At 38.3% G+C, this 23,915-nt stretch overlaps 1 protein-coding gene across 1 annotated transcript; it reads right to left on the minus strand.

Annotated features, from left to right (window-relative positions):
* Window positions 1–15: 15 nt before the first annotated feature.
* On the minus strand, window positions 16–22,447 carry LOC131968865 (SPRY domain-containing protein 3-like). The gene is made up of 11 exons (XM_059329912.1): window positions 22,350–22,447; window positions 21,140–21,286; window positions 20,896–20,971; window positions 15,726–15,850; window positions 14,913–15,045; window positions 14,156–14,344; window positions 9,859–10,008; window positions 6,847–6,904; window positions 4,329–4,448; window positions 4,116–4,237; window positions 16–2,893 (listed from the first exon to the last, which is right to left on the minus strand). Exons 2-11 carry the CDS (start codon window positions 21,265–21,267, stop codon window positions 2,759–2,761), a joined length of 1,236 nt encoding a protein of 411 aa, XP_059185895.1. The 5' UTR covers window positions 21,268–21,286; window positions 22,350–22,447; the 3' UTR covers window positions 16–2,758.
* Window positions 22,448–23,915: the final 1,468 nt, after the last annotated feature.

The raw sequence follows: 23,915 nt of genomic DNA on the forward strand, positions 1-23,915 counted from the left end.
TTTTGGCATGTTTACCTGATTGCTTTAAGTGAAAAGAGACAGAGGAAACGAGAAAAGTCGATAAAATAAAAACATACATGACAGGATTTACACAAGGGCTGGATTCAGAGATTGTTAAACTTCCTTCATTTATAACAACACAGAAGATAAAGTAGGGCTAAATCTTAAACATGTGTGGCAGTCAAACCAAACATGAGTACACCCTGTCTACAGTACAGGCTGATATGATGATGTGCAAAGTGTTTCCTCAGCACAAAATTAGCAGCAGCTGAGCATCACATGAACACCAGTCTTTTCTGCTGACCGGGGGGACATTTTATGGACAATATTAATCCCTATTCAAATTATTATAACAGCAAAATTTGGGGTCCAACATGGATCCAATAGGGTGTTCTAACATCTTTTCAGCAACCTGCAGAGTTCACAGACGTGTGGCACCGTTAGGATGATGTGTAGAAGGAGGTTTTTCAGTGTGAATGTGGTTTCACAAACTTAAGAGTCAGCACGAACCAATGTTCACCTACATGGATTATTCAGTAAGGGTCCAGACTGGACCTACTCACACAGGCACTTTGCTCATTAGGTCAAATGTTTGAAAGGAGTCTGGTTGTAAATCCTGAAGACGCTCTTAGAAGCTACACTATGCAGGATTTTCCTTTAAAAACAAAGTATAGACTCATACAAAATAGGCTTATCCCTCTCTTTCATTAATAATGCGCACGAGAAGTGTGCAGTGTGTCTGCAGAGACCCTGTCCTCTGCCTGTTCTTTCTCTTTTCTTTACATTTTGTGTTCAGGACGTTTCTGGGTGTCACCCTCTGTGCACAAAGCTATAACAGCAGCAGATACATCGCTGAAAACACGCAAATATAGCGAGGCGAAATGCAAGGTTTACAAAGCTTGTTCCAAAACAAGAGTGAATCTAGGAGCCAGGTTTTAATGTTGTGTTTCCAAAACAGTAGGCTACAATTCCTGCATAGTATGCCTTTAATGTCAGATTTAACAAATAATAATTATGTACAGTAAGTAAATCCTCTAAAAGTTGCACTTACTATTAAGAGCCTATTGATATATTTGTTATGAATAATTCATAACCTGCAACACAGAAATCTGCAGAGAAACCTGTTGTGTCTCGTGCTTCATCTCTGCAATTTCTGTAATTTTGTAGGTGTTGTGTGTAAAATTTGGTGTCACGAAGAGAAAACAATTCTTTACCACCAACTTAAGAGTCAAACAGTCAAAGTCCTCTATTTAACAGTCTTCAATTTCATTGGTAGAAGAACAACTGAAAAAAAAAAACATACAGCAAAATCACAAAATAACCATAGAAAAGACATGGTACTGAATTTCAATTTTCAAATATACCTGAGAGCAGCAAATGTTAGTTACAGTATGGCTTAATTTTCAACATTCAGAACTTTTTAAAGAAAATAAAATGTTGAACTTGTAGAAAATGTACTACTATGCCATGCTTAGTCCTTAATTATTCTCATCCTGACAGGGTTTAATACTCAACAGAGTTGTTTTTCACGTTTTTCCCCCATTTTTAGACATTTAGTGTCCATATTATTCAAGATGCCACATGATCCACAGAAAAATACATTCCATATAATCACTTCAAATGTGTCTTTATTTCTGCAAGTTCAGTGGTATCAAAAAGGCCCCACTGAGTTTGGCATTGCTTTTGTTAACTTAAATATTGAGACCAGGAATTTTCCTTATTTCTGTGTGTGTGTAAGGCAAACTGTGAGTTACATGCTCACATGTATGTAAAATCACATGGACACCAAATGTCTGAATACTGGAAAAACACATTCAAAGTTTTATTACAAAAACAAAAATAAGTCTGTTTGGGGTCCTTTTTTTCGACATGATTTTGGTTCAACAGTCACAACTTTAGCTAAATGTTTTTCACAAAGACTTTGTAGTGATTATGACCCGCATATGTATTTTAAAGACAGTAAATTGTCTACAATTAGGTTAAAATTAAACCTGATTAAAAGGAAACACCTAGCCATGATATAAAAACAAACCTTAATTTGGAAATTTGCTTTTTAAAACTGCTAACTCTTAATTTGTTCTTGCATTTGATTATCCCATAATTCCTAATGCATGTGGGTTTCATAAAACATGCTGTAATGGCTCCGTGTCAGAACCACACTCGTAAAGCAGCTAATTTTACTGACTCTGCTTCACACAGGAAACTCACTGTTTATACAGTGCACAGCTTTTTTTCTCTTTTTTTTTGGAAGACTTTCTGTGTATTATTTTTCAGACTATCACTCTCACCACTGAGTGTCAGTAACACACCATCAATAAGAAGCTCAGCAGACCTCTCAGTGTGGCTCTACATATCTGCTGACAGAGACTGACGGTCCACTTGTTTGCTCAGATTAGATTTTTTACATTCTGTTGAGACCCTTTTGTTTGGCATTTTATGTCATTTTTAAACTTTACTTCGTGTGAAGAAATTGTCAAAAAAAATTGTGTTTCACCTATGAAAATCTAGTTTAACGATTTTCTGTAAAACCATGTAATTATAAAGCAATTCCTTGAGGCACGCATGTAATATAAACATAAATTATTTTGATCATTTCTACAGCACGAGGGAGCCTCCGTCACCTTCTACACTGGAGTGACTTTTCAAGTAACATCTTAGAGCCTGTTGATGTGGAGGTATAATGTATTATCTGAACTCCAAGAATGTACCAGAGCTCAATCATTCGTCCCAGTCTGATATCTCCACTCCTCCGTTCTGTTCAGCCGCTGAGGGGGTGCAGGTCAACTCTCACCTTCTCCCCGGTGCTCATCATGCCAATTGTGGGGTAAAAGCCTCCTACAGGTAAGGCCACTTCTCTCCGGCCCACCACCTTTCCATTTCTGGTGAAGAACACCTGTTCAAACACAAGAGGACAGCAAAGAGATAAAATGTTTGTAACAAAGGATTAAAAGCGATGGTTTGGATTTACTGAAGCCGGGTTGTATGAGGTACTTATCCATAGTCAGCGTATTACCTGCAGTAGATAGTGGGGAGGGGGCTGTAGCAAAATACACAGGGGGAATTGAAAATCCATCTATTTGCTCTTCAAACCCAATTGACTGAAATCAGTAATTTTACCTGACAGAACACAGGAGTTTCTGGTCTACCGCTGCCTCGATCAGTAAGTTTGTTTGTTTTATTGTGACTTTGGTGAATCTGAACTAACCCTTTAAAACACCAAAGTCACACAAAAAACAAACTAACAGATACAGGCAGCGGCAGCTGGTGTGTTCTTCACATTAAAATGATTGTTTATCAATGGAGTCTGGTGGTTTTGACAAGGGCAAAGATATCTGCCTCAATGAGTGCTGTTTAACCTGAAACAGGGCTTTCTGATGGCAAGGTTAAGTGGTGAAAATATTCTAATTAGAGTGTACACTTCCATTAACACTTGTTGATACTCCTGCCTGCCTGGTAATACTAAAGGTGTGAATCAGGCCCCACGATACGATTTTTATACCGATACTTGAGTCACGATACAATATTATTGCGATTCTAAGCATTTTGCGATACGGTGAGTATTGCAATACAATATATTGCAATTTAACTGTTTAATTGCATTTTGTGTCCACAAAATTAAATTCAATCAAGAATTGTGAAAAATTCTCAGTCTGTTCATCTCACTTCAGTCTTTTTATTTCTCCACAATGAGAGCTAAACCCACAGACTGACCAACGAAGTATTCAGTCAAATTGAGCTGAACTGATATCAAACATGTATGAAAGACAACAACAACAACTTTCTCAAACTTTCCTCAACTTTAAGCTTAAACTGCTTGGAATTGCTGCATGGTTATTTCGTCAACTTCCCAAGATGATATCCTGCCTATAGAATCCTTAGATCTTTTAGTTTCATATGATACCAGTATATTTCTCAAAGTGAGCCCGCTGCGGCCTCCGGGGGAAAAAAACGGCAAAAATACTGACGACGGTCATGAATCGATATAATATTGCCACGTAAAATATTGCGATACTATACTGTATTGATTTTTTTCCCCCACCTCTAGACAATACATCTCATACAGCCCCACTTCAATGAATCCAATGGGGACAGTGTAGATTTTGACAGCCTCTCACCGTGACCTTCCTCCCATCCATATCTTCTCCTTCGTCTTCCTCATCTTCATTGTTTGCATACAAGTCATTCTGAACCTCACTAGGTTTGGGAATCACATCAAAGTCCCAGTCGTCTACATCATCTGAAAGAACCCAGGCACAGAAAAAGAAAGAAAGATGAAAGGTTGCACACGATGAGGCACAGTGTGTTGGAAACAATATGAGGATGTTCACCTCCGCTATCAATGCTGTAATCACGTGGAAACATGATCCCGCAGCCCATAATGTCCCCTTCGAAGCATCGTGGTCCAAACGCATCCCCGACCCCGCTGCCCTGGAACAACTTCCCATCATCTACAAAGAACAACAGCAGATTAGTGCTTCACGTCAAACGCAGGAGAGAGTGATACTACGGTGGCCCTGAGAGCTCACAGCGCTGCAACTTAAGAAAATACCTGCAAATATACAAAACACAAGCAAATTGAGAAAACACCTTCATCAATTTGACAACATAAGCGCAGCATTTACAAAATGTGCTGCCAATAGACCACGACACAACAGAAGTCTTTCCAGGGGACACTTAAAAGTGATGCACACGTCTGGACACGCTTGTGATATTATCACGTTATTTCAAGATAATGACAATTTACCTTACTTTAATGTAACTGTATGTTTCATTTACATTATTTCCTGATAATGATATTTTCATGTTATAACTTGATTTATAGCGTTAGCCCCTATCAATCACATTGCAATTAAACAAATCAAATAATTGAATGATACATGTTTTGGTCTCTCTCTTAGTTGGTCTCTCTCAACAGCACCAAGTTGGTCTTGGTCTTGCTAGCCCGCTAACGCTAGCATGCCATCAATCGCCGGCTAACGTTAGCACGATATGAATCATTATAACATTGAAATTATAATTATCTCGAAATAATGTGATAATATCACAAGCGTGTCCAGAAGTGTGCATCACTTTTAAGTGTCCTCCAGAAACACTTCTGTTGTGTTGTGGTCTTTGCAGCGCCTTTTCTAAATGCTGTGCTTGTGTTGTCAAATTGATGAAGTTGTTTTCTGTGTTTGCATGTGTTTTCTTGAATTGCAGCGCTATAAGCTCCCAGGGCCACCGTATGATACGATCAAAACACTAGGAAACATCTGCCAACATTTATAAAAATCTTTTTGTTTGGTTGAACAGTGTAGAGGAACATTCATTCATCATTTTTCTGAGCCACTGGTCCTACTCAGCCAACACACACAGTGAACAGACAGACAAACTAATTCCCACTCACTCCGACAGGCTTTCAGAGTTTCCAGTTCACCTGACCTGCATGATTTGGTCTGTGGGAGGAAACCCACGCAGACACAGCAAAGACGTTATGCATCATATATTAAGATAGAACAATAATACTTGTAAGTTTACATGGAAGAAAATGTTCTGGTTGTTTCTGACTGGAAATAAAGCTACATAGAAATCATTAATAACCTTTTAAATGTTAAAAAGACTAACAAATCTCTAAATTTAATATCCCTTAAAAAAAAAACATTTTTTCAAATACTTGCAGCTTAGGAGTTTTATCAGGTCTTATCAAAGTGAGTTTACACAAATTCCCCCGGTGTCCACATTAGAGAAAATCCTAACTAAAAACCGTTATGGTAGAGGTATGATATCTGAATTGTATGAACTGCTGATGACATCTTCTCCTGATTCCTCTGCTGCTAAGCTTAATGCATGGAGATCTGACCTGCAGGAGGAATTGACAATGGAACAATGGAGTAAAGCGTGTAAGTTAGCCCAAACACAGACGGGTAACACACGTCTAAAAATGCTGCAATTTAATTGGCTAATGAGAGTGTACATTACACCAGAAAAACTTAACAAATTTAATATGCAGATTCCTGACCTCTGTAATAGATGTGGAGAAGATAAGGGCACATTGTTCCACTGTATATGGTCATGTCCAAAAATAAAGGAATTTTGGGAAGAGGTTAGAGTAATAATACAGGAGATTTTATCAATTAGACTAGTGAGGGAACCCAAATTTTTCCTACTGGGCTTATATCCTGACATATCCTAACATAAATGGCTCTGAAAAAATTTTCATAAATATGGGAATACTACAAGCAAAGAGAGTGATAGCTCTAACGTGGAAAAATATTGGCAAACCAAGTATTACGCATTGGTTCAAAGAAATGTCTTTATGTTTACCATTAGAAAAAATTACATATACTCTAAAAGATAAACAAGAAATATTTCAGAAAATATGGGGGTGATACATCCAGTATATTAAGAACAAAGATTTATCTGATGTACTGTGTGAAACAGGGACAGCATAATTTTTCCCTGTACAGGACCACAATCATATGCTGCATCCTGAAGATTGCTTTATATCATCTGTAAGAACTCTCATGGACTCAAGTGCTCTTATTGAATGTACCCAATGTTTGTATAGCGTTTGAATATGTTTGTCTATGTACTTTGTATATCTATGTAAAAACTCTAATAAATATATTGTTGAAAAAAAAAAAAAGACTAACAGAACAGTGATTTATAGCAATGCTAGAAACACGAGTGACAATTTGGTGACATTTCCAAAGTGATTGCTGGCAACACCATAAATGTGTTGCACTACAGAATATAATAAGAACGGATATGTGACACTGACACTACCAATAATGACAATGGTAGTGTAGTATGGATTTCATTTGAATACAGAATCACCATGCAGCATCAAGATCAGCCAACACTCACCTGCATGATAGGCTATCGAGCCTCTGCTCCAACCTGGATGTCTGTTTTTAGGGTAGTCCTGTGAGACACAAGAGGAATCGACAGCTTATGATTCATTAGCATATCAACAAGTCTGAACACCGTCTAGATCTATTTCCTTTTCTTTTATTTCATGCAAGTTTCGGGGAAATTTATCCCTTGCTTTATTTGTTGTGAACGGGGCAAATCACCCAGGTAGCTGCAGGTGTGCCCCAATCCGCCTCTAAATCTGAAGCTGGCACATCGAGCCCGATCATAAAACATGTATGAGTCTGCTGAAAAAAAAGAAAAGATAAAGAGAATCACTGTTTTGCTATTTTAAATAGCTTGTCGAACTGAGGAGCCCTTTCTGGACCATTCATATGAAATGAAAAAGGCTGCAGAATCTTTGGCCTGGATTCATAATGGACTCTCAGCTGAAGGCCTTTGACCATCTTTCTATAGCAGACAGATAAAAAGAAAAGTAGGCGGGGGATAGTCTCATATCTCCCTCATCGAGGTTCTGTCACAAAGACATTTTTCCAAGCATTAGCAGTTTACTTTGGGCACTCATTACTCTTCGGAGCTACAGCTGAATGCTCATTTTCCACTGTTAACCAGATCAAAACAACGACTGGCCGACTGAACAGTTTATCTATTCTTGCATTTGAAAATGTGCAGACAGATACTTTGGCTTATGATGAAATTACTTTATTGTTCAAGACCAAGCTCTGTCGCACTGTGATGCTGTTGTTTGTAGCTGAAGTTGCTCACACTGATGTACTTTTTGCATATATTGTGCTGTTTGATGGTAGCAGTCATTTTTTTAATAGGACCTGCTGGTGCAGCTTGTTGTTTTCTTCGCAAAAATTGTGAATGTAATGATAAATTGAACCAAACTTTGTTGATTTCAAGCTTTGCTATTATGTAAGTGGCACACTGTGAGACTCTTTTTGCCATGTAGTTGCATTGTGCAGCACTAGGCCTGGGATAGAAGAAAACTTGGCTGTATGGTTGCCCTTGCATGTAATGTTGCAGATGTTTAGTGAGAAGACCATTGCAGTCGCCACAATGGCAGATTTGACATTAATTTTATGCAACAGTTGTGCTATAATGTTATTAGGGAAATAATTGCAGCATTAAATGAAGTAATAATTTTGCCTCTTCCACCTTCTTTCTTGCAAATATCACCAGTATCCTGTATACTGTAATCAAATAAACTGTTATGGTTGCTCTACAAACCTCTTTGATTCTTGCACGCAGTAACAACTGTTTCTGTGTTTACAATGCAAGCTAGCAACATAAATGTTACAGGGTCTCTGAATAATCCAAAGCATTAGTTAAGGAGTCTCCTGCTCACTGTTTATTCCCAATTTGCCAGCAAGTAGGGAAAATAATTTCAAAGTGACATTTAAAACCCATAACCTAATCTTTTGCGGAAATTTTTGCTTCTTCAAATAGAGCATTTTGTTTGGAGCTTTGGGCATTGAAGGACTGCAACACTAATCAGCCAAATCACCTTTAGAGGACAATTACTTTAAATGCTGTGAGGGATTCTTAAATTGGATTTCCTGTAATAAAACAGATCGATTTTACAAGCAAGTGTAAGCAGTATAAGCCCCTGTAAGCAGAGCACTGACGTGGTGATGAGCACAGCGACAGGTGAGAAAGGCAGGAAACGGATGAGAAGACGAGACAGAAGGTGAACCACAGATGGGCGTAGAAAACAAAAAACAATACTTTCCCCCGAAGCATCAAAAGAGAAAAGGAATGCACCAAAAACAATTGCTGCTTCCAATATAAGCAATCAAGCAACGACTAGTAACTGTTACGCATGTGCTACCCTGAGACAGAGAGACACCTTTGTTTTGATTTCTGCAGCGGGAGGTAATGCTTCCCATCATTGCGTCTTGCAGGAGATGACAGGGGCTGGAAGTGAAACCTCAGGAATGACCGTTTGATGGATTTATAATGCTCCACCAAAACCGCAGACACGTAGAGAAAAACAATTCCGAGAAAACAATCAGCAAAATGACAGAGCTCCATTCTCCACGCCGTCTGACCCGAGGGCGAGACGTGCCCACACACAGTAACTAACGGCAGAGTCAGACGGAGCTTAATGTCGAGGGTGAGTGTAGCAGTGATCCACCACCTCCCGCGCTGAGAGCATCATCACAGCTGGAAAAACAGCAGCGTGATTAGCAAGAGTGATGCTCAATCAATTAGCATCCAATAAGAGAGAATCCCAGCAGAGTAATAAGCAATATCTGAGCCCCGCTTCATTTCATAACTGTTGTTTAAATGACTGCAGCCATCGTTACACTGCTTTACTTACATTAAGAGCATGTGCACGTGCTCATGAGAATTTCATGTGAGGCCAAAGGCAGCTGACTGCATCTCTGATGTGTAAACATTCAACAAGTCTCCTCCCAGACCCAACGTATTTCCAAAATATGGATCATCGCTCAGTGTCATCATTTGTGATTTAATACCACCACAACAATTAGGATATCAACCCTAAATTGTTTAGCCTGAGGAACTCCTGCATACTTTTAATTCTTTTCTATTTTTCCCATCTTGTGTACGGTGACTGACTGTGTGGAAAGAGGAAGTAAAATAAAGCAGGAACTTCAAAGACAAAACAAGAAGGTGCTCTCATCTTATCTCATAACTAACCTTTCACATACTTGACCGCAGCGTTCTTGTTGACTCGGTAGATTAGCACGTAAACGGAACAACCTGCCTTCTCTGGAAAACCAGATGTGGGGGTAAAATGAGACAATATTTATACTGTTGTTAGCTTTTCCTCTTTCGGTCATCCATCACTAAGACTGGAAACAGTGAGAGCAGCGGTCCACATGAGGGAGAGCGATGACGAGGAGGGGGAGGGGGGAGAAGGAGAGGTTTTCTTTACCGACAGAGAACCGCAGAGTGTGTGTGCGTTAAGCAACAAAGAGCGTCAGTGATAATGACTTGTGATCGTTGCAGTGATGACTAAAAAGAGGAGGTGCTTACCCTGCGAGCCAGCCCCAGGGCAATGTAACACTTCTCTCCAGCATCTGTGATCTCCAGCTCATAGTAGTGGAAGCGTGTGTTGAGAGCCCGACGGGCCTGAGCCAAGCCCACATCAACGATGCTCTTCCCTTTACCCACGTACTCCAGCAGCTGTGGAAATAACACAGACACATACAGTTACTTGAGTGGAACATCTAGCAGGTAGAAAGACGGGTATTTAGAGAGCAACATAGCTAAAAGGAGAGTTATTATTGGCCCAAAACACGACTCCAAATAAATGCTCTAAATAGACACTTTCTGTTGTTGCTGTATACACTGCACAACAACTTTTTAAGTAATATGTGAGTCTTTGTAAGGAACTATACCAGAAAAAATTGTTTCCACATGAAGTTATTCACAACCATAGACTGTAAAAATAACAAGGTCTGTGGATTATCTCGAGTCTCGGGTTATGAGTCATTGCTGTTGAGTTTTTCAAATGTTTTTTTTTTGCTCTCTGAGCAGCACAAGTCAAACTCCATCTAGTTTCATTATATCTGAGAGAAGGCAGACATCTCTACGGCTGATATCTCCAACACCAAAACAGCCTATATTGATAAATAGCACAAGAGCCCAACCGATATGGGATTTTTGAGACGGATGCCGATACTGATTTTAGAGGGGAAAAATTAATCAATATGTTGGCTGATATAGTGATCTTTTGAACTGGAATGAAAATAGACCTTTTTATATACCAATTTTTCACAACTCTGAGGAAGTAGCTCTCTGGTTACATTTGCAAACATAAAACTTTATTAAATAATATTTAACATTGTTACACATTATTATACAAACAAGTCAGCCAATTCTATAAATGATAACTGAGAAAATAAAGAATAAATAGAAGTAAAATAAATATCTAAATAAACATAATTACTCAGTTTCAGTTTCGTTTATTCAGTTTCAGTCAATTGCTGACTTAAAAAGGAAAAAAAAGAATAGCTAGCACCATTTCTAAATCACACCAAGCAACATTTTCTGCAATATATATTGTGTAAAAAATGTTTTCATAACGGCACATATATATCAGTGTATATCAGCATATATGCTGATACCAATAGGCCTTTGATAGACCAATATCGGCCGATTATATCTGTCAACAGATCCATCTGTTGGACTCTAGATAGCACTACAGGTAAGAGGGAAATATATGTATTTTTTTTATTTTGGGGTCATCTGTCCCTTTAAGCAGGATAACTGCTCCGTATAGAAGGCTGAAGTCCTGCTCCATTTCCATGGAAGCCTGTTTCACTGCCCTCTATAATGTATTATGCAGCACTTTTGTTTTTTTCTGACACAGCTCAAACTGTGTGATGAGACATTTGCCATTTCATGCAAATGATAAAAAAATAAGATTTTGGGTTTAAACCTCACCATCACTTGAGTCTTATTATTATTATTATTATTACATAAGTAAATGGGAGCACTACATTGATAGCTAGGTCAAGCATGTTGTTAAACTAAGTGCACATTCAGGCATGACAAATAAAATTGCAGGAGGAGTTTATTCAAATTATTACAATGACTCAAAAACTCCTCAGTCCAGACTTTGTGCTGCATTTCACTGTGATGCTGCACTTGCATGGCTGCTGCTTGGTAGAGACGGTAGCTGAATAAGATGAGAGAGCATGTTTTATTCACACATTATCCTATTAGTGATGTTAGATGATGAGGTGAGAAACTAGGTCGCAACGTCATGCAATTCTTTCCTTTCCAGAGAAATGGGACAGAGTTTGGATTCGTCATCCCTGCACTGAACTGTTTGGGTACTAAAATAACAAAGCTACGGCAACAGAGATAACATAACTGTTTACTGCATGTAACAGAGGCCATTAAGACCAATAAAGCTGAGTTTATTTCCAGAGTGACTTTCCCAAATGTCATCAGAACAGTAGAGGAACACATGGGAACATGATATAACCATTAGTATCCAGGCCCAAAATCTAATTACTGACATGCAGGTTTTAACGAGTCAAATTTAAGACTTTTTTAAAGACCATAATGAATAAAGTGCAAGACCCATTCCACATCCATACTGGCAAAAAAGTACAAAAGACACGAAGGAGTTGTAGTTGTAGTTATGTTATAGCGTCCTCAAAAATCAAAACATTTAAAAGCGAGACTGAAGTTTATGCATAAATAATATGCATTTTAAAAAAACTTTAATATATTTTTAAGACCTTTTAAAATTGTACTTAAGACCTTTTATCAAGGTCTTACATTCAAATTATTGGATTTTAGACGTTTTAAGACTTTTTAAGACCCTGCGGATATCCTGAACATAGTTGCCAATTAGCAAGTTAAATTTGCTCTTCTTTCATTAACAAACAGCAGGATGCGTGAAAATAAACCAACCTATATATTTTGGTCTACTGTTAAGATTTAATAAGGGAAAGTTCAATACAAACCATGTTCTTCCATTTGAGTCTTGGCAAACAGCGGCAATGCATTATGGGATATCTTGAGTGTGTGAAGTCTGAGTATACATTTCTCGTATACACAAATAATCATACTAAGCATTGCAAACCCACTACATACACCAAGCCTCATCCGTCAGCATATACAGGCTGATTCATTTTCAAGAAATTTGTTTTTCTCTTATGCACCCCCCTCCACCCTTTTTGGCATTATGCAAGCACAAACGTACGAAGTAAACAACCGCTTCAGTTCAAATGCAAGTAGATGAAGACAGCCAGAAACCAGGATGCCTCATAATTTAAAATGACAAACCTGTAATCTGAAAAATTAAATATCCCAATAAAAATATCAAAGCAGACGGCGCTATCGCTCATCGGCCTTGAAATTTCACAGAAAAGCACCCGTCTTGTGTTGTTAATAACACGTTTTGTTTTTGTGTCCTGACAGCTTTCATGTAGTGTTAAGACATGTGTAATGGATGAGCTGCAGGCAGATCAGACGGTGGTTTGTGGGCCCTGCATTCATACAGGACAGGGCCAAATTTGTAGAAATAAAGGATAATTAAATGTGCGGGTGGCAAACAGGTCCTGCCTCCAGGCTATTCAGCTGTGATCCCCTCCCATCCTCTTTCTATTCAGGTTTTGTGCGTATCAATGCCTGAGTCAGACACAAACACTGCAGCCCTGCCGTCACAGGAGGGTGGAGTCCCAAACAAAAAGAAAGAGAGAGAGTAAGAGGTCAAGGAGTGTGTTAGAGAAAATATGGGTCTCTTCCAATCAGGTATTTAGCAAAAGCTAATACTTGTGTCTCAACCATCTGAGATTTGGACTTGCAAGCTAAATGTTTGCACTTTGCCTTATTGATCTTTAATACCGATTTTTCTGATTTTGGATTTGACACAGATCCACCACTTCCATATAGGCTCACTGCAGCTGTATTCATTCTGCAGCAGCCATGAGTCCATGAACGAGGCCAGTGTCTGTGGTTAGTTCAAGTGTCTGTAATAGCAGCAGGACAGTTGAGTGTCTATTGTCTAAACTGCTAGTCAGTTAAACAACAAGCCTGTCAGTCTGCCTGTGCTGGGCTCTTCCTACTGAGGGAATCCTGATGCTGTGTTTGAGGATAGATTTCGGAAAGTTTGACTTTTTAATAATTCCCTGTAGCATTAAATTACTTCCAACAAATTTGAATGAAGCCATCTAAGAATATGGAGGCACAATTAAAAGATTACTCCACTAATTTAATATTGTTTGAATCACAACAGACATATTTGAAAATAGAAAATCTAAATCAGTGCAGTAGAATTAATTGCTTTTATTCTATTCATTATTTTCCTGTGCCAAAATTGGGCCCCTACATTACCCACAATGCAACTGTAGATAGTTAGGTTGGAGATTCAGGTGTGTTAGTTTTGGATGCGAGTAGCAGCGAATATAGCATCAAGCAGAGATAAGTCTGTAACAGAGATCTTCTTGACGACTCCAGATTAAATTTTTTTGGTCTTCACCCCCAACCGGTACTTCATCAGACTGTGCGCAGCTTTCGCTCGAGCCTTAAAATGATCCACACATGGTTTTTTTTTAACGCCGCAAGAGATGTAAACAGACTTTTATGTACAACATCGGTGACTAGGCAGATTCCCCGTCTGTTTCATCCTCCCACTGATACCAGCCAATCATTACAGCATGAACCTTTATAAGGGAGGCAACTTGTTACATTTTTATGTAACTTTTAATGTCCCTGGCTGGCAGACCCGCTCACAGTAGAGGTGGTAAGTAACTGATGTTCATTTTTTAATACATATTTTGTCTTTCGTCTATCTCTCTGCAACAGGACTTACCGTGCCGGTCACCTTGACGTCATGCAGACGGCCCCAGTCCTCTTCATGACTATCCACAATCATCTGTCCGTCATCTTCCTCCATCCCCCAGTCAGCATTCAGGTCCAGCAGCACTTCTTCCCCCAGAGAGTGCATCCCCACGGCGGGGTAGAGAGCATCAGGAGACACTGGGACTTCTACACTGCCGACCTGGGCGCACATTCAGATACAGTATTGTTTAACCCTGCTGTTATGTTGCGGGTAAAATTGACCCATTTCAAAGCTTAAAAATGTAAAAAAAAAAAAAAAAAAAAAAAAAATAGTTAAAAGTATTTTTTCATAAAAAGAAAATATTAAAAATGTTAAAAAAAAATATTATTTTTTTTAATCAATGTCATGTAAAACCATTGTATTTTATATGTAGGTCTTTCCAATGTACATAAAAAAAGTTTTAACATGCATTATTCATGAAAAACGAGTGAATTATTGTCATTGAACCATGATCTGTGAGAGGTAAAGAACACACACATTGCACTAAATATTGATTTAAATGGACAGTAATGGAGTTATTAAACCATGTTTATTGGGATTTTTTAGTTTTGGACACTTTTTGATAATTAAACATAACCCGGGTCAAACTCACGACAATATTGCTGTTCCTGAGATACGAACATAACAGGAGGGTTAGTTGAGAGTCTTATTAATTCATGTGTAAAATCACAAAGGTTGAATAAATTATGTCTAAGGTGAAGTTTTATGGTGGTAACAGAGTACTCACTTCTTTGCCATTTTTGGTAAAAAACACAGTTAGCTGTCCATCATCGGAGTCCAGAGATACTCCACAGCCGATTCTGTCACCTCTGCAGCATTTTGGACCAAACTGTTGTCCTACAGTGTTGCCATTATACAGCCTGTGGGAAGACAAGCAGGGTGGTGGTCATTAAGGCTCATCATTTTCATTTTCATCATCAGATTTTGCAGAAAAACACCAAGAGATGCTCAGAAAATGTTTGGAGTGACAGAAAATGTGGGAAAAAATAGTACAAAATCAGCAGCTCATTGGTATCTAAGAGTCTCTAAGTACTAAAAAAAAAAAGAGGGGATCTCTTGGCCAGTAAGGACAGGAAGTATGATTACAGCGTGGAAAACCTGTTTCAACATTTATATGGGTTCCTGGCTGTTGTTTTAAATGCACAGGATGTAATTTCTGCCAATAAAAACAGACAGATTTGATGACATTGTGAAGTGGGATTATGGGAGTTTTTGTTTTCATTATTAAACAACCACTGCTGATGAAAATCTGACATGAAATACAGATATGTTCAGGAACAAGTTAATGTACTAAAGTTTTATTCACATTTACTTATTCACTTAATGTCATTTCATTCAAATTAAATAGTCGCAAGTAACGTTGGCTAATGTGATGTTAACTTGCAAACAAAAATTGTGAAAATGTCCTTTAAAAACATGAGAACAAGTGTTCTCTGTGCTTGTGTATGTAGAACTACGTTGAGTCAAAACGACATTATTTTGCTGCATCTCCATGTGTCATTAAGTTACAGTATATGTAAAGAAAATCATTGTCACATACTTGCCATCATCAGCATGAAAAGCCACAGAGTGTGGGAGCCAGCCCGGCTGATGGTCCAGCTTGTAGAGCTGAGGCACCAAACCAACAGCAATCATTCCCCTCACTCCGGTATCGATGATGGTCACCTGCAGACACCACAGGTTGAATTATCATTGAGAAACAAGAGCGGAAGTAGCACTTCCCCTTCCTTTTGATTATTTTATTCTCTTTAGAAACTAACGCATTATCTTTGGGAAATCTTAAAACAGTGTTCTCACCAAATGTATCTCATTTTAATTGGAAAGGCGTCGTTACATCCTTCTACCAACTTGATGTTCAGAAATATGAGCATCAAAACACAGTTTCTTCTGAATAATTTCAGAATTCATTTTATTCTTGCTTTGACACATCTTATGTCAACCTTGAATTCAAAGGAAGCTGTTTTAACATCCAGAGTCATGAACCACTTATTACACATTGTGTGTGGGAGGCTTTCATATTGTGCATAAGCAGAACAAACTTTGTTGAGACTGTGGAAGAGGAGGAGTATGAAAGGGAGGGAGTGAGGGTGAAAGATGTCTTTTATTTTTTTTAGAATTTCTCTTTTCTTTTCTTTTGGTGGACGTTGTCATACATAGATGACTCAGCCACTGAGATATATCACATGTTCATCAGTAAACAAGTTTTAAGCAAGCAAAGTAACCCTGTTTATACAGCCCACACGGGTTTATATTTCAGTGAACAACACTAAGAGTCGGCAGCCAGCCAGCTGCTCTGCAAGGCTGAACCTTAGCTTTCAGCTAAATGCTAATGCTAACCAAATGACAGCACCATTCTGATGATTAGCAGGTATAATGTTTGTTCGCATCCTTGGTTTAGTGTATTAGCATATTACAAAGTACAGTCGAGACTACAGATTTGCCTTATACCTGCATTTTTTAAAATGGCCAACAGGGGGCGACTCTACTGATTACAAAAAGAAGTCTAATTGAATACAATCCTACTTCTCATTTGAGATTGTGGTCTCAATCGCTAGTTTCTATTCTTCATCAACACTGCATGATGTTAACTTTGTTAATTATGGTCCCATTTAGAGTAAAAACAGGGTATGAGTGGCTACCTTATGATTGACAAGTCGCTACCACAGCAGCCTGTGTTTTGGACTTAGAACTTTTCACATTAAACACTTTCACAGTGTGCTATCAATTTTCAGTTAATTGTGTTTCCTTAAAGAAAATATATTTTTTAACAATCATCCACCTCTTCTTCAAATGAGGTCACTTCTGGCTCCAAAAGTCCAAAATAACAAGAACCAAAATACCAAACTTGAGGCTTCAAAACAGCAGCCCACAAACCAGTGGATGACGTGGACTACATTCACTTCTTTTATTCAGTCTGTGGTGTTTAGTCATAAACTAAACCACTGGACAGATACATATTTGATGCCGGTGCTGCTACTGGTGTCAGGGGGATCACCAAAGTCAGAGTGATTTATTCTCTGCAGATGAAGAATAACTTTGTAACATTTCATTCAACAGCTGTTGAGTGAAAGTGGTGGATAGTCTACCTCCTAGTTTTACAAACAACAAGCCCACTTGAGTGCTGCAGGTTCATTTGCCAGAAAAGCTTTTTGTTTTTGCTGCTTTGCTTTTGTGTTGGCACTGCTTCTCTTTTCACTTCAAATTTCCAAAGAAATCTTGAAAGTATGTAGCATCTCTTTGAACTCAACTACATGTTGGTTCAAAGTGAAAACCTTAGTTTTACAGTTGAAAGCACAGAGCTGGCCTTTACCATTGTTATGATAACTGAATGACATCATCCCTAGGGAACCATACATGGACGCACTGCAATCGGAGCACTGTTGGCAAATCCAGGGAAGCAGAGGAAACTTTTAAGTTCTTTCCCATGACCTCAACACTGGCTTCCTGAGAGTGAGACGTAATATGTCCCTTTTTTATGTCAATGTAAAACATGCACATAAACCCTGAAATCTACTATCAGATCTACAATCAGAAACACTTTAATATTATTTATTAGGTCATATGCCCATTTACGCAAATCACTTCCTCCCTCCTCCTACATGACTCCCACAAAGTGAGTCACAGGGATGAAGCACACGCAAGTATAAAGGTTGAGGGGGTTAGTTACTGTTTCACTCTACGTCACAATGCCAGGATGTGTGTGTTAGGCAAGTTTGAACATGGTGTATTCTGAGAAACAGTCACTGTCCTGGGATGTTTGTGCACTACAGTGTCTAGACTACCAAGAGCCGTGAAATAAACAAACCAGCACAGGTTCTGTAATGAGCTGCAACCTACTTGTGAAACATCAGCACTAAGATGAGAAAACCCCTGTATCAGACTTAACCAGAGAAACTTCTATATACTGCAGCAGCTGTATGCAACAGCTGTGAATGCAGTGTCATGGTATATAATGCAGAACTGAACCTTAATACTGGCTGACAGAGTTTTACTAGCTGAAGCTGTTTTCAAATAAAGAACCGAACTCAACAGCACTGTATTGCAAATTTTAGTCCCCGAGCAGCAACTAAGACTTTTTGTTTTTGTTAGTTAAATGGTACACAATCTGGGCACACAAAGTAAGGCACAAGTGGTTGTATTCAGTCTCTTGATTAATTATAGGTGTGTGTGGGGCACAACATGCATAAAACCAGTGTCATCTTCCATTCACTTTAAAATAATTAAATTGCAAATTACAAAATGGCTCTATGTGTTTGTGTTTGGTAATTGATATGTTGTTAACCTAACAATTAGGGGCAGGTTATTTTAGAGCCATTTTGTATAAGCTGATAAATAATTCAGATTTGTATTTCATAGTTCATGGTTCTTTATTAAGGTTGTAAGAATGCCTATTAGTTCATAGGAATTGCACTCTTCTTATTGGCTGAGATGTGTGTAACGTCATAATTGCTTACTTTGTTTTAATTAGGATTATGGAGATGAGGAGAGCACACTAGTTTTTGACCGTGCTCATAATTATTATTATTTTGGATTGCTGCAGTTTATTGTTTGTAATGCTCAAACGAAAGGTTTTCAATAAACCATAAGAAAGAAACTGTGGGATTTTTTCGGCTTAAGACACGCGTCAACTACATCCTCATGCTCCATAATTGAAGTGTGCGTTTCAAGTAAAACTAGACGGAGCCACACGAACAACTCCGTTTGAGCAAATACACAGATATTTGACTGAGGAGGGAGAGAGTGTGTAACATGCAGAGTGTTTAACATGCAGAGTATACACTGCACCATTGACTTTAGACCAGGTTTTTGTTGGTCAATGGCACAACCCATTTCTGCTGCCTCAATCTCGCAATATGCCAACAATGTGCCTGACAACACCTCAAGTAAGACAAACACGCCCATGGGCACAACGATGGGTGCAAGTACATTTGCGATTTACACAATGTTGGCATGAAAATGACTACTGCATTGGTATGAAACAAGCAATTGACAGTTGTGCTGTGCCAAGTGTAAGATAGGGCCCATTATCATAATTAGCTACCCACAGCTTATAAAATCCATCTGCAACACCGGAAATTTCAGCCTTCAAAATTAACCGTTGCTGGCTAGAGATTTGAAGCCTGTTTTTGCCTGCTTATCTGAATTCAAGAGAATATTAAGTTCCAAATCTGCCTTAGTTACTGTTGTTAACGACAATGATTCATACTCCAGTGGAAGGCTTGAAAGCCATAACAACAGCAACTAATAGGGGCAGGGCTTTGAGCACCTTTTGTATTAACTGATTCAATGTTAATCACATGAATCTTCTGCAGAAAAACTGCAGGAAATGTGTGCAACCACAGTGACTACATTTACTGACTTACTGCAACACTGAAGCTGTTCCTTGTTGGTTTCAGTTATAATGCAAAAATATATTGGCATTTCTTCTAAAATCATCAATGTTTTCAAATAAAGATGATCAAAAGACATATTTTCTTTTCCGTCGTTATACTTGGTAAATTGACTGAACAGTGTGTGAACATCAAGTTGTCTAAGAAGAGATGTAAAACATGCAGAGGTGAATCTGTCGCTGTTTTCTGTGCTGGGATTGACACTGAATTGCTGACACTGCTTCTTAGTTTGGTGTAAATGATTTTGTAATACATGACTTGAAGAATCAGCATTAGCTTCAGTAATCACGGTACTCTGAACCCCGGCGAACAGTGTAGAAAGAGCTGCCAAGTGATTCAACAAATTTATTTCCTAGCTGAAAGATTTTTTGTTTCTAATAAAAGTACTGTTCCCAGGAAGTGTCATGACTTCCTTTTTCAGGATGGCTCAGCAAGATGAAGGTGAGCAGTGAGACACAATAGCCTGCCAAGTCTCCTGTCATCAGTACAGCACAAGCACTGTGTCCCAAATACATAATAAAAAACTTATGCTATAAAGATAACTATTACTAATCTTCACAGTGCACTGTTTTGACAGTTAGTGTCCACAAAATGAATGTACTTTATCACTTTCTTCTCACAGGAAATGAAACAAGATGTGGCTCACTGCTGACTGCAGAATGTTTCTAATAAACACTAATACTTTATTTTATGTTTTTGTCTGAAATGTATGTGAGCTGGAACAATAATGCCACATTTCCACTCCATGATACGATACGGCTGTCACTCATTTTTTTTTTCTTTAGCAAATGTTGTGGATCGTATCTGGTCCCTGGTACTTTTTGTAGCACCTCTGTTAAGGTTCTAATCGATCAAAATGAGAAGGTGAGTTTTAAACACTGCAGATCGCTGATTGGTTAGAGAATCATCATTAATGTGACACGAGACATCCTGCACAAATCAGCAAGTTTTAAATAGCAAAGCTAATGTCAAAACTATATCATAACAAAGGCAAACTCTCACACAAATTGTGCAGTACGATCTGTCTACTGAGGATAAATCGGGATAAATGAGACATAGATTATACCAAACAAGTTGAGTGAGATTTTGTGAACAGATGTTTTTAAACACTTTCTCTGTTGTTAAATGTGGCTCCTATTTACTTCAATTCATCGAGAACTTTGTTTTTTTATTCTTCTTTCACCTTTAAGGCATGCACAGAAAGAAATAGTTTCTACAAGAATTCAATGAAATATAGGGTGAGTAACTGATATACATGTAGTCATTGCGGGGTAATTTTTAGTCCGCTAATAGTTATGGATTTTAAAGGCCAACTCTTACTTCAAAATAGCGGTTTCTTCTCGACAATGGCCTGGCTGCCACAAAACAGCCAACTTCATCTGAATTCCCATGATACCTACAAAGAGATGCAAAGAGAGAAAAGAGCTAAATATTTCTATCATCATCACTACTGGTAAATGTATGAAAGTAGGATGCTGATTCAACAAACAACAGAAGATCTCTTATATAAAATGAAGGGCAAAACCACATAACAAATCTGTGTACAGTTCCTCATCACTGTTACCTGAGTATGTCTCCGTCTCTCAGCATCCTTTTGAGCCGCTCCCGATATCGCACTGCCCGCACTTCACGAATTTCTCGAATTCGCCTCCTCCAGTTCAGAAAGCGATAATGAAGGTTTATGTCGTCCATGTCTGAAAATCATTACAATCTGGAATACAGGGAAACAAATCAAAAAGATATGAATGTTGTCATAAAAACAGGCCAACAAACATTATATTACTAATTATTTCTTGTACTGAAGGACCTGGGTTTGACCCTCAGGCCAAACCCTTCCCGTGAGGAGTTTGTGTTTTTCCATTTACGTTTAATCCCACATTCCTGAGACAAGCAAAGGCCTGGACAGTGACTGCACATTGCCAACAGGCACCAACGTGAGTCCCCTATTTGTGTTAGCCTTGTGATGGTCAGGCGTGTCCCTTGGTGTGTCTCCCACACCCGTATGAACTCCAGCTGACTCAAGTAAGTCAAGTTAATGCCTGTGTATTAGAAACTCCCTGACTAATTTGTTTCTGGTCTTTATTTTCTTTCTGGTCTTTATTGTTTCTGGTATTAATCATTTTCATTATTTAGCAATCTGCAGCTTTTATTTTTTTAATTCACCAAACAGTTGTTTCAGCTACAAAATGGCATAACATAATGAAAAATGCCAAAAACAAATTAAAAACAAAACAAAAAGTTTTCAGGTTTTGTTGATCTATATTCATAACCTTAAGTCTTTTAAAACAAAAGTATTTTAGTGTGAATTTATTTTAGATATTTTTGCTGGCTCATTGCATTACAGTACCGAGCCACCGCGTAGTATTACACAAAATGACGTCAGGGCAAAATAGTTTCGTTGCCTGAAATGTTTTCTGTTCCTGGAAATTATGGGCTACTTATTTCCACAGTGATGATGAAACTTAAAAGTTACCAGCCACAATACGACTGAATAAAAATGAGAGTCTAACAGATCATGTGTTTCGATAAAGTAAACAAATACGCGAGTGATCGCCTCGTATTATTAGTGTTTTTGCCTGTTACCTTCTGCGATTTGCCCTTTTACGGGCCTGCCCTAAACGCAGCATCGTTTCCCAAACTACAGGCAGGACTCGGTTGGCCGGCTAGCTGCTTTCAGCGTTACAACATTATGGCTAATAATGTCCTAAACACCACTTTATCTCAGGTTATACACACACCATTCAAAGCCAGTCTGTCTCACGTTAGTTCCTTACTGTTTTAAAACTTGTAACGCGTCGTCCTTCGGTTTTTCTTCCAATTTTAAGGAGGTGAAGTCTGTCACTTTATGTCCAACCTGTGCCGTCGGAAGTCCCGCCCTCTCGACCAATCACAGCGGAGGATAAACAGTGTGTAGTCCTTAACCTGTGCACTGCCACTATGTTTATGTAGTCTTTTCAATGGTTTCTCTCTTTACGCTTTTACAGTTGGTGTTTTACATGAGATTTACATGAGGAGTACTCATACTAATACTATATCGACCTTGCAAGAAAAGGGGCATTGTTACCTCAATGTTTTGTCCAAGATAGACAGTTTTTATGAAAACTATACAACTATACAAAAAATAACTGTCTATAAAGTGTTTAGACTCATATTTCAGGAAGTATTGTTTTGTCTGTGGTGAAAACCTGTAATAATGCATAAAGGACAAACAAACACACAGGGATTTGTTGGGTACTTTACCAAAAATCCTTCTGGTTCTTTCATTTTCATTTTGCTTCAAGCCAAAGGGTAATCCTATGTTGGGATATTAAGTAATTCAGCAGGCACACACACACACACACACACACACACACACAGACACACCGGAGACTGCTTTCATAGGAAAAAATGCAAAAAAAACAAAAATTTAAAATAAAAAATAAAAAAAGATCTAAACTTTCACCAACTTCCTCCCTGTAAATAACCTGCTATTGTATATATTTTACCAGAATCTATTTTTAAGCTGCTATTACTGTTGTTTGCCCTTTCCCTCTATAGATTGTGTTTTTTATATATATATGTGTGTGTGTGTGTGTGTGTGTGTGTGTGTTTATTCTAAATGCATGAAGAGGAGCCATCCACAATTTCATTGTACTTGAGTATAATGACAATAAAGATCTTTCTGATTTTGAATCTAAAAACTGTAAGAACCTGTTACATAAAATACATAAAAAGTATTAAAACAATATATAAAAATAAAGCATTACACTAATGAAAAACGGCTTTGAATTCCTGATCACTCACAGAGGCCTAGTACATTCAAACTTAAGGGATAAAAAGAATAATTCAGTTGTTTTCCTGAGCGAATATGATTTCAGATCAAGTAGTCTAAACTCTCGTTGAGTGATGAAGTCTAGTGCTGGTATTTCTGTAGTCCTGCTTCAGTAGGATATGTTTATCCTGTTTCTATCAGTCTGTATCGGTCTATGTTTATCTGAGATGAAGGGGTCACAAGCTGTGTATTAATACATTAAGTCAGAAGACATGTTTTGATATCGTGTCTTCTAATTTAATCGGTTTGTGACTCACAGACAGTGGAATTTGCAGGGTGGGACTTTTTTGCTTGTGGCTATTAATGTCTTAGTCATCCAGCCTTGAGTGGCACTCCTTCAGCCGCTCAGTGTGTCGGCCATTTCCCTTGAATTATAAGCCCCGCAGTTACAGACTGTCAACATGTTCTGAGAACAAAGTGTTTGTTTAGTGGTTGCTATTTAAAGAAAAGTCAAAACAATGTCAAAAACAAGGACAAAACGGTTGGAAATAACTAAATACTTTTACTTCTCTGATTGTTTTCATAGCAT

The sequence above is a fragment of the Centropristis striata genome, chromosome 3, assembly GCF_030273125.1.
Source record: "Centropristis striata isolate RG_2023a ecotype Rhode Island chromosome 3, C.striata_1.0, whole genome shotgun sequence".
Taxonomy (NCBI): Eukaryota; Metazoa; Chordata; class Actinopteri; order Perciformes; family Serranidae; genus Centropristis; species Centropristis striata.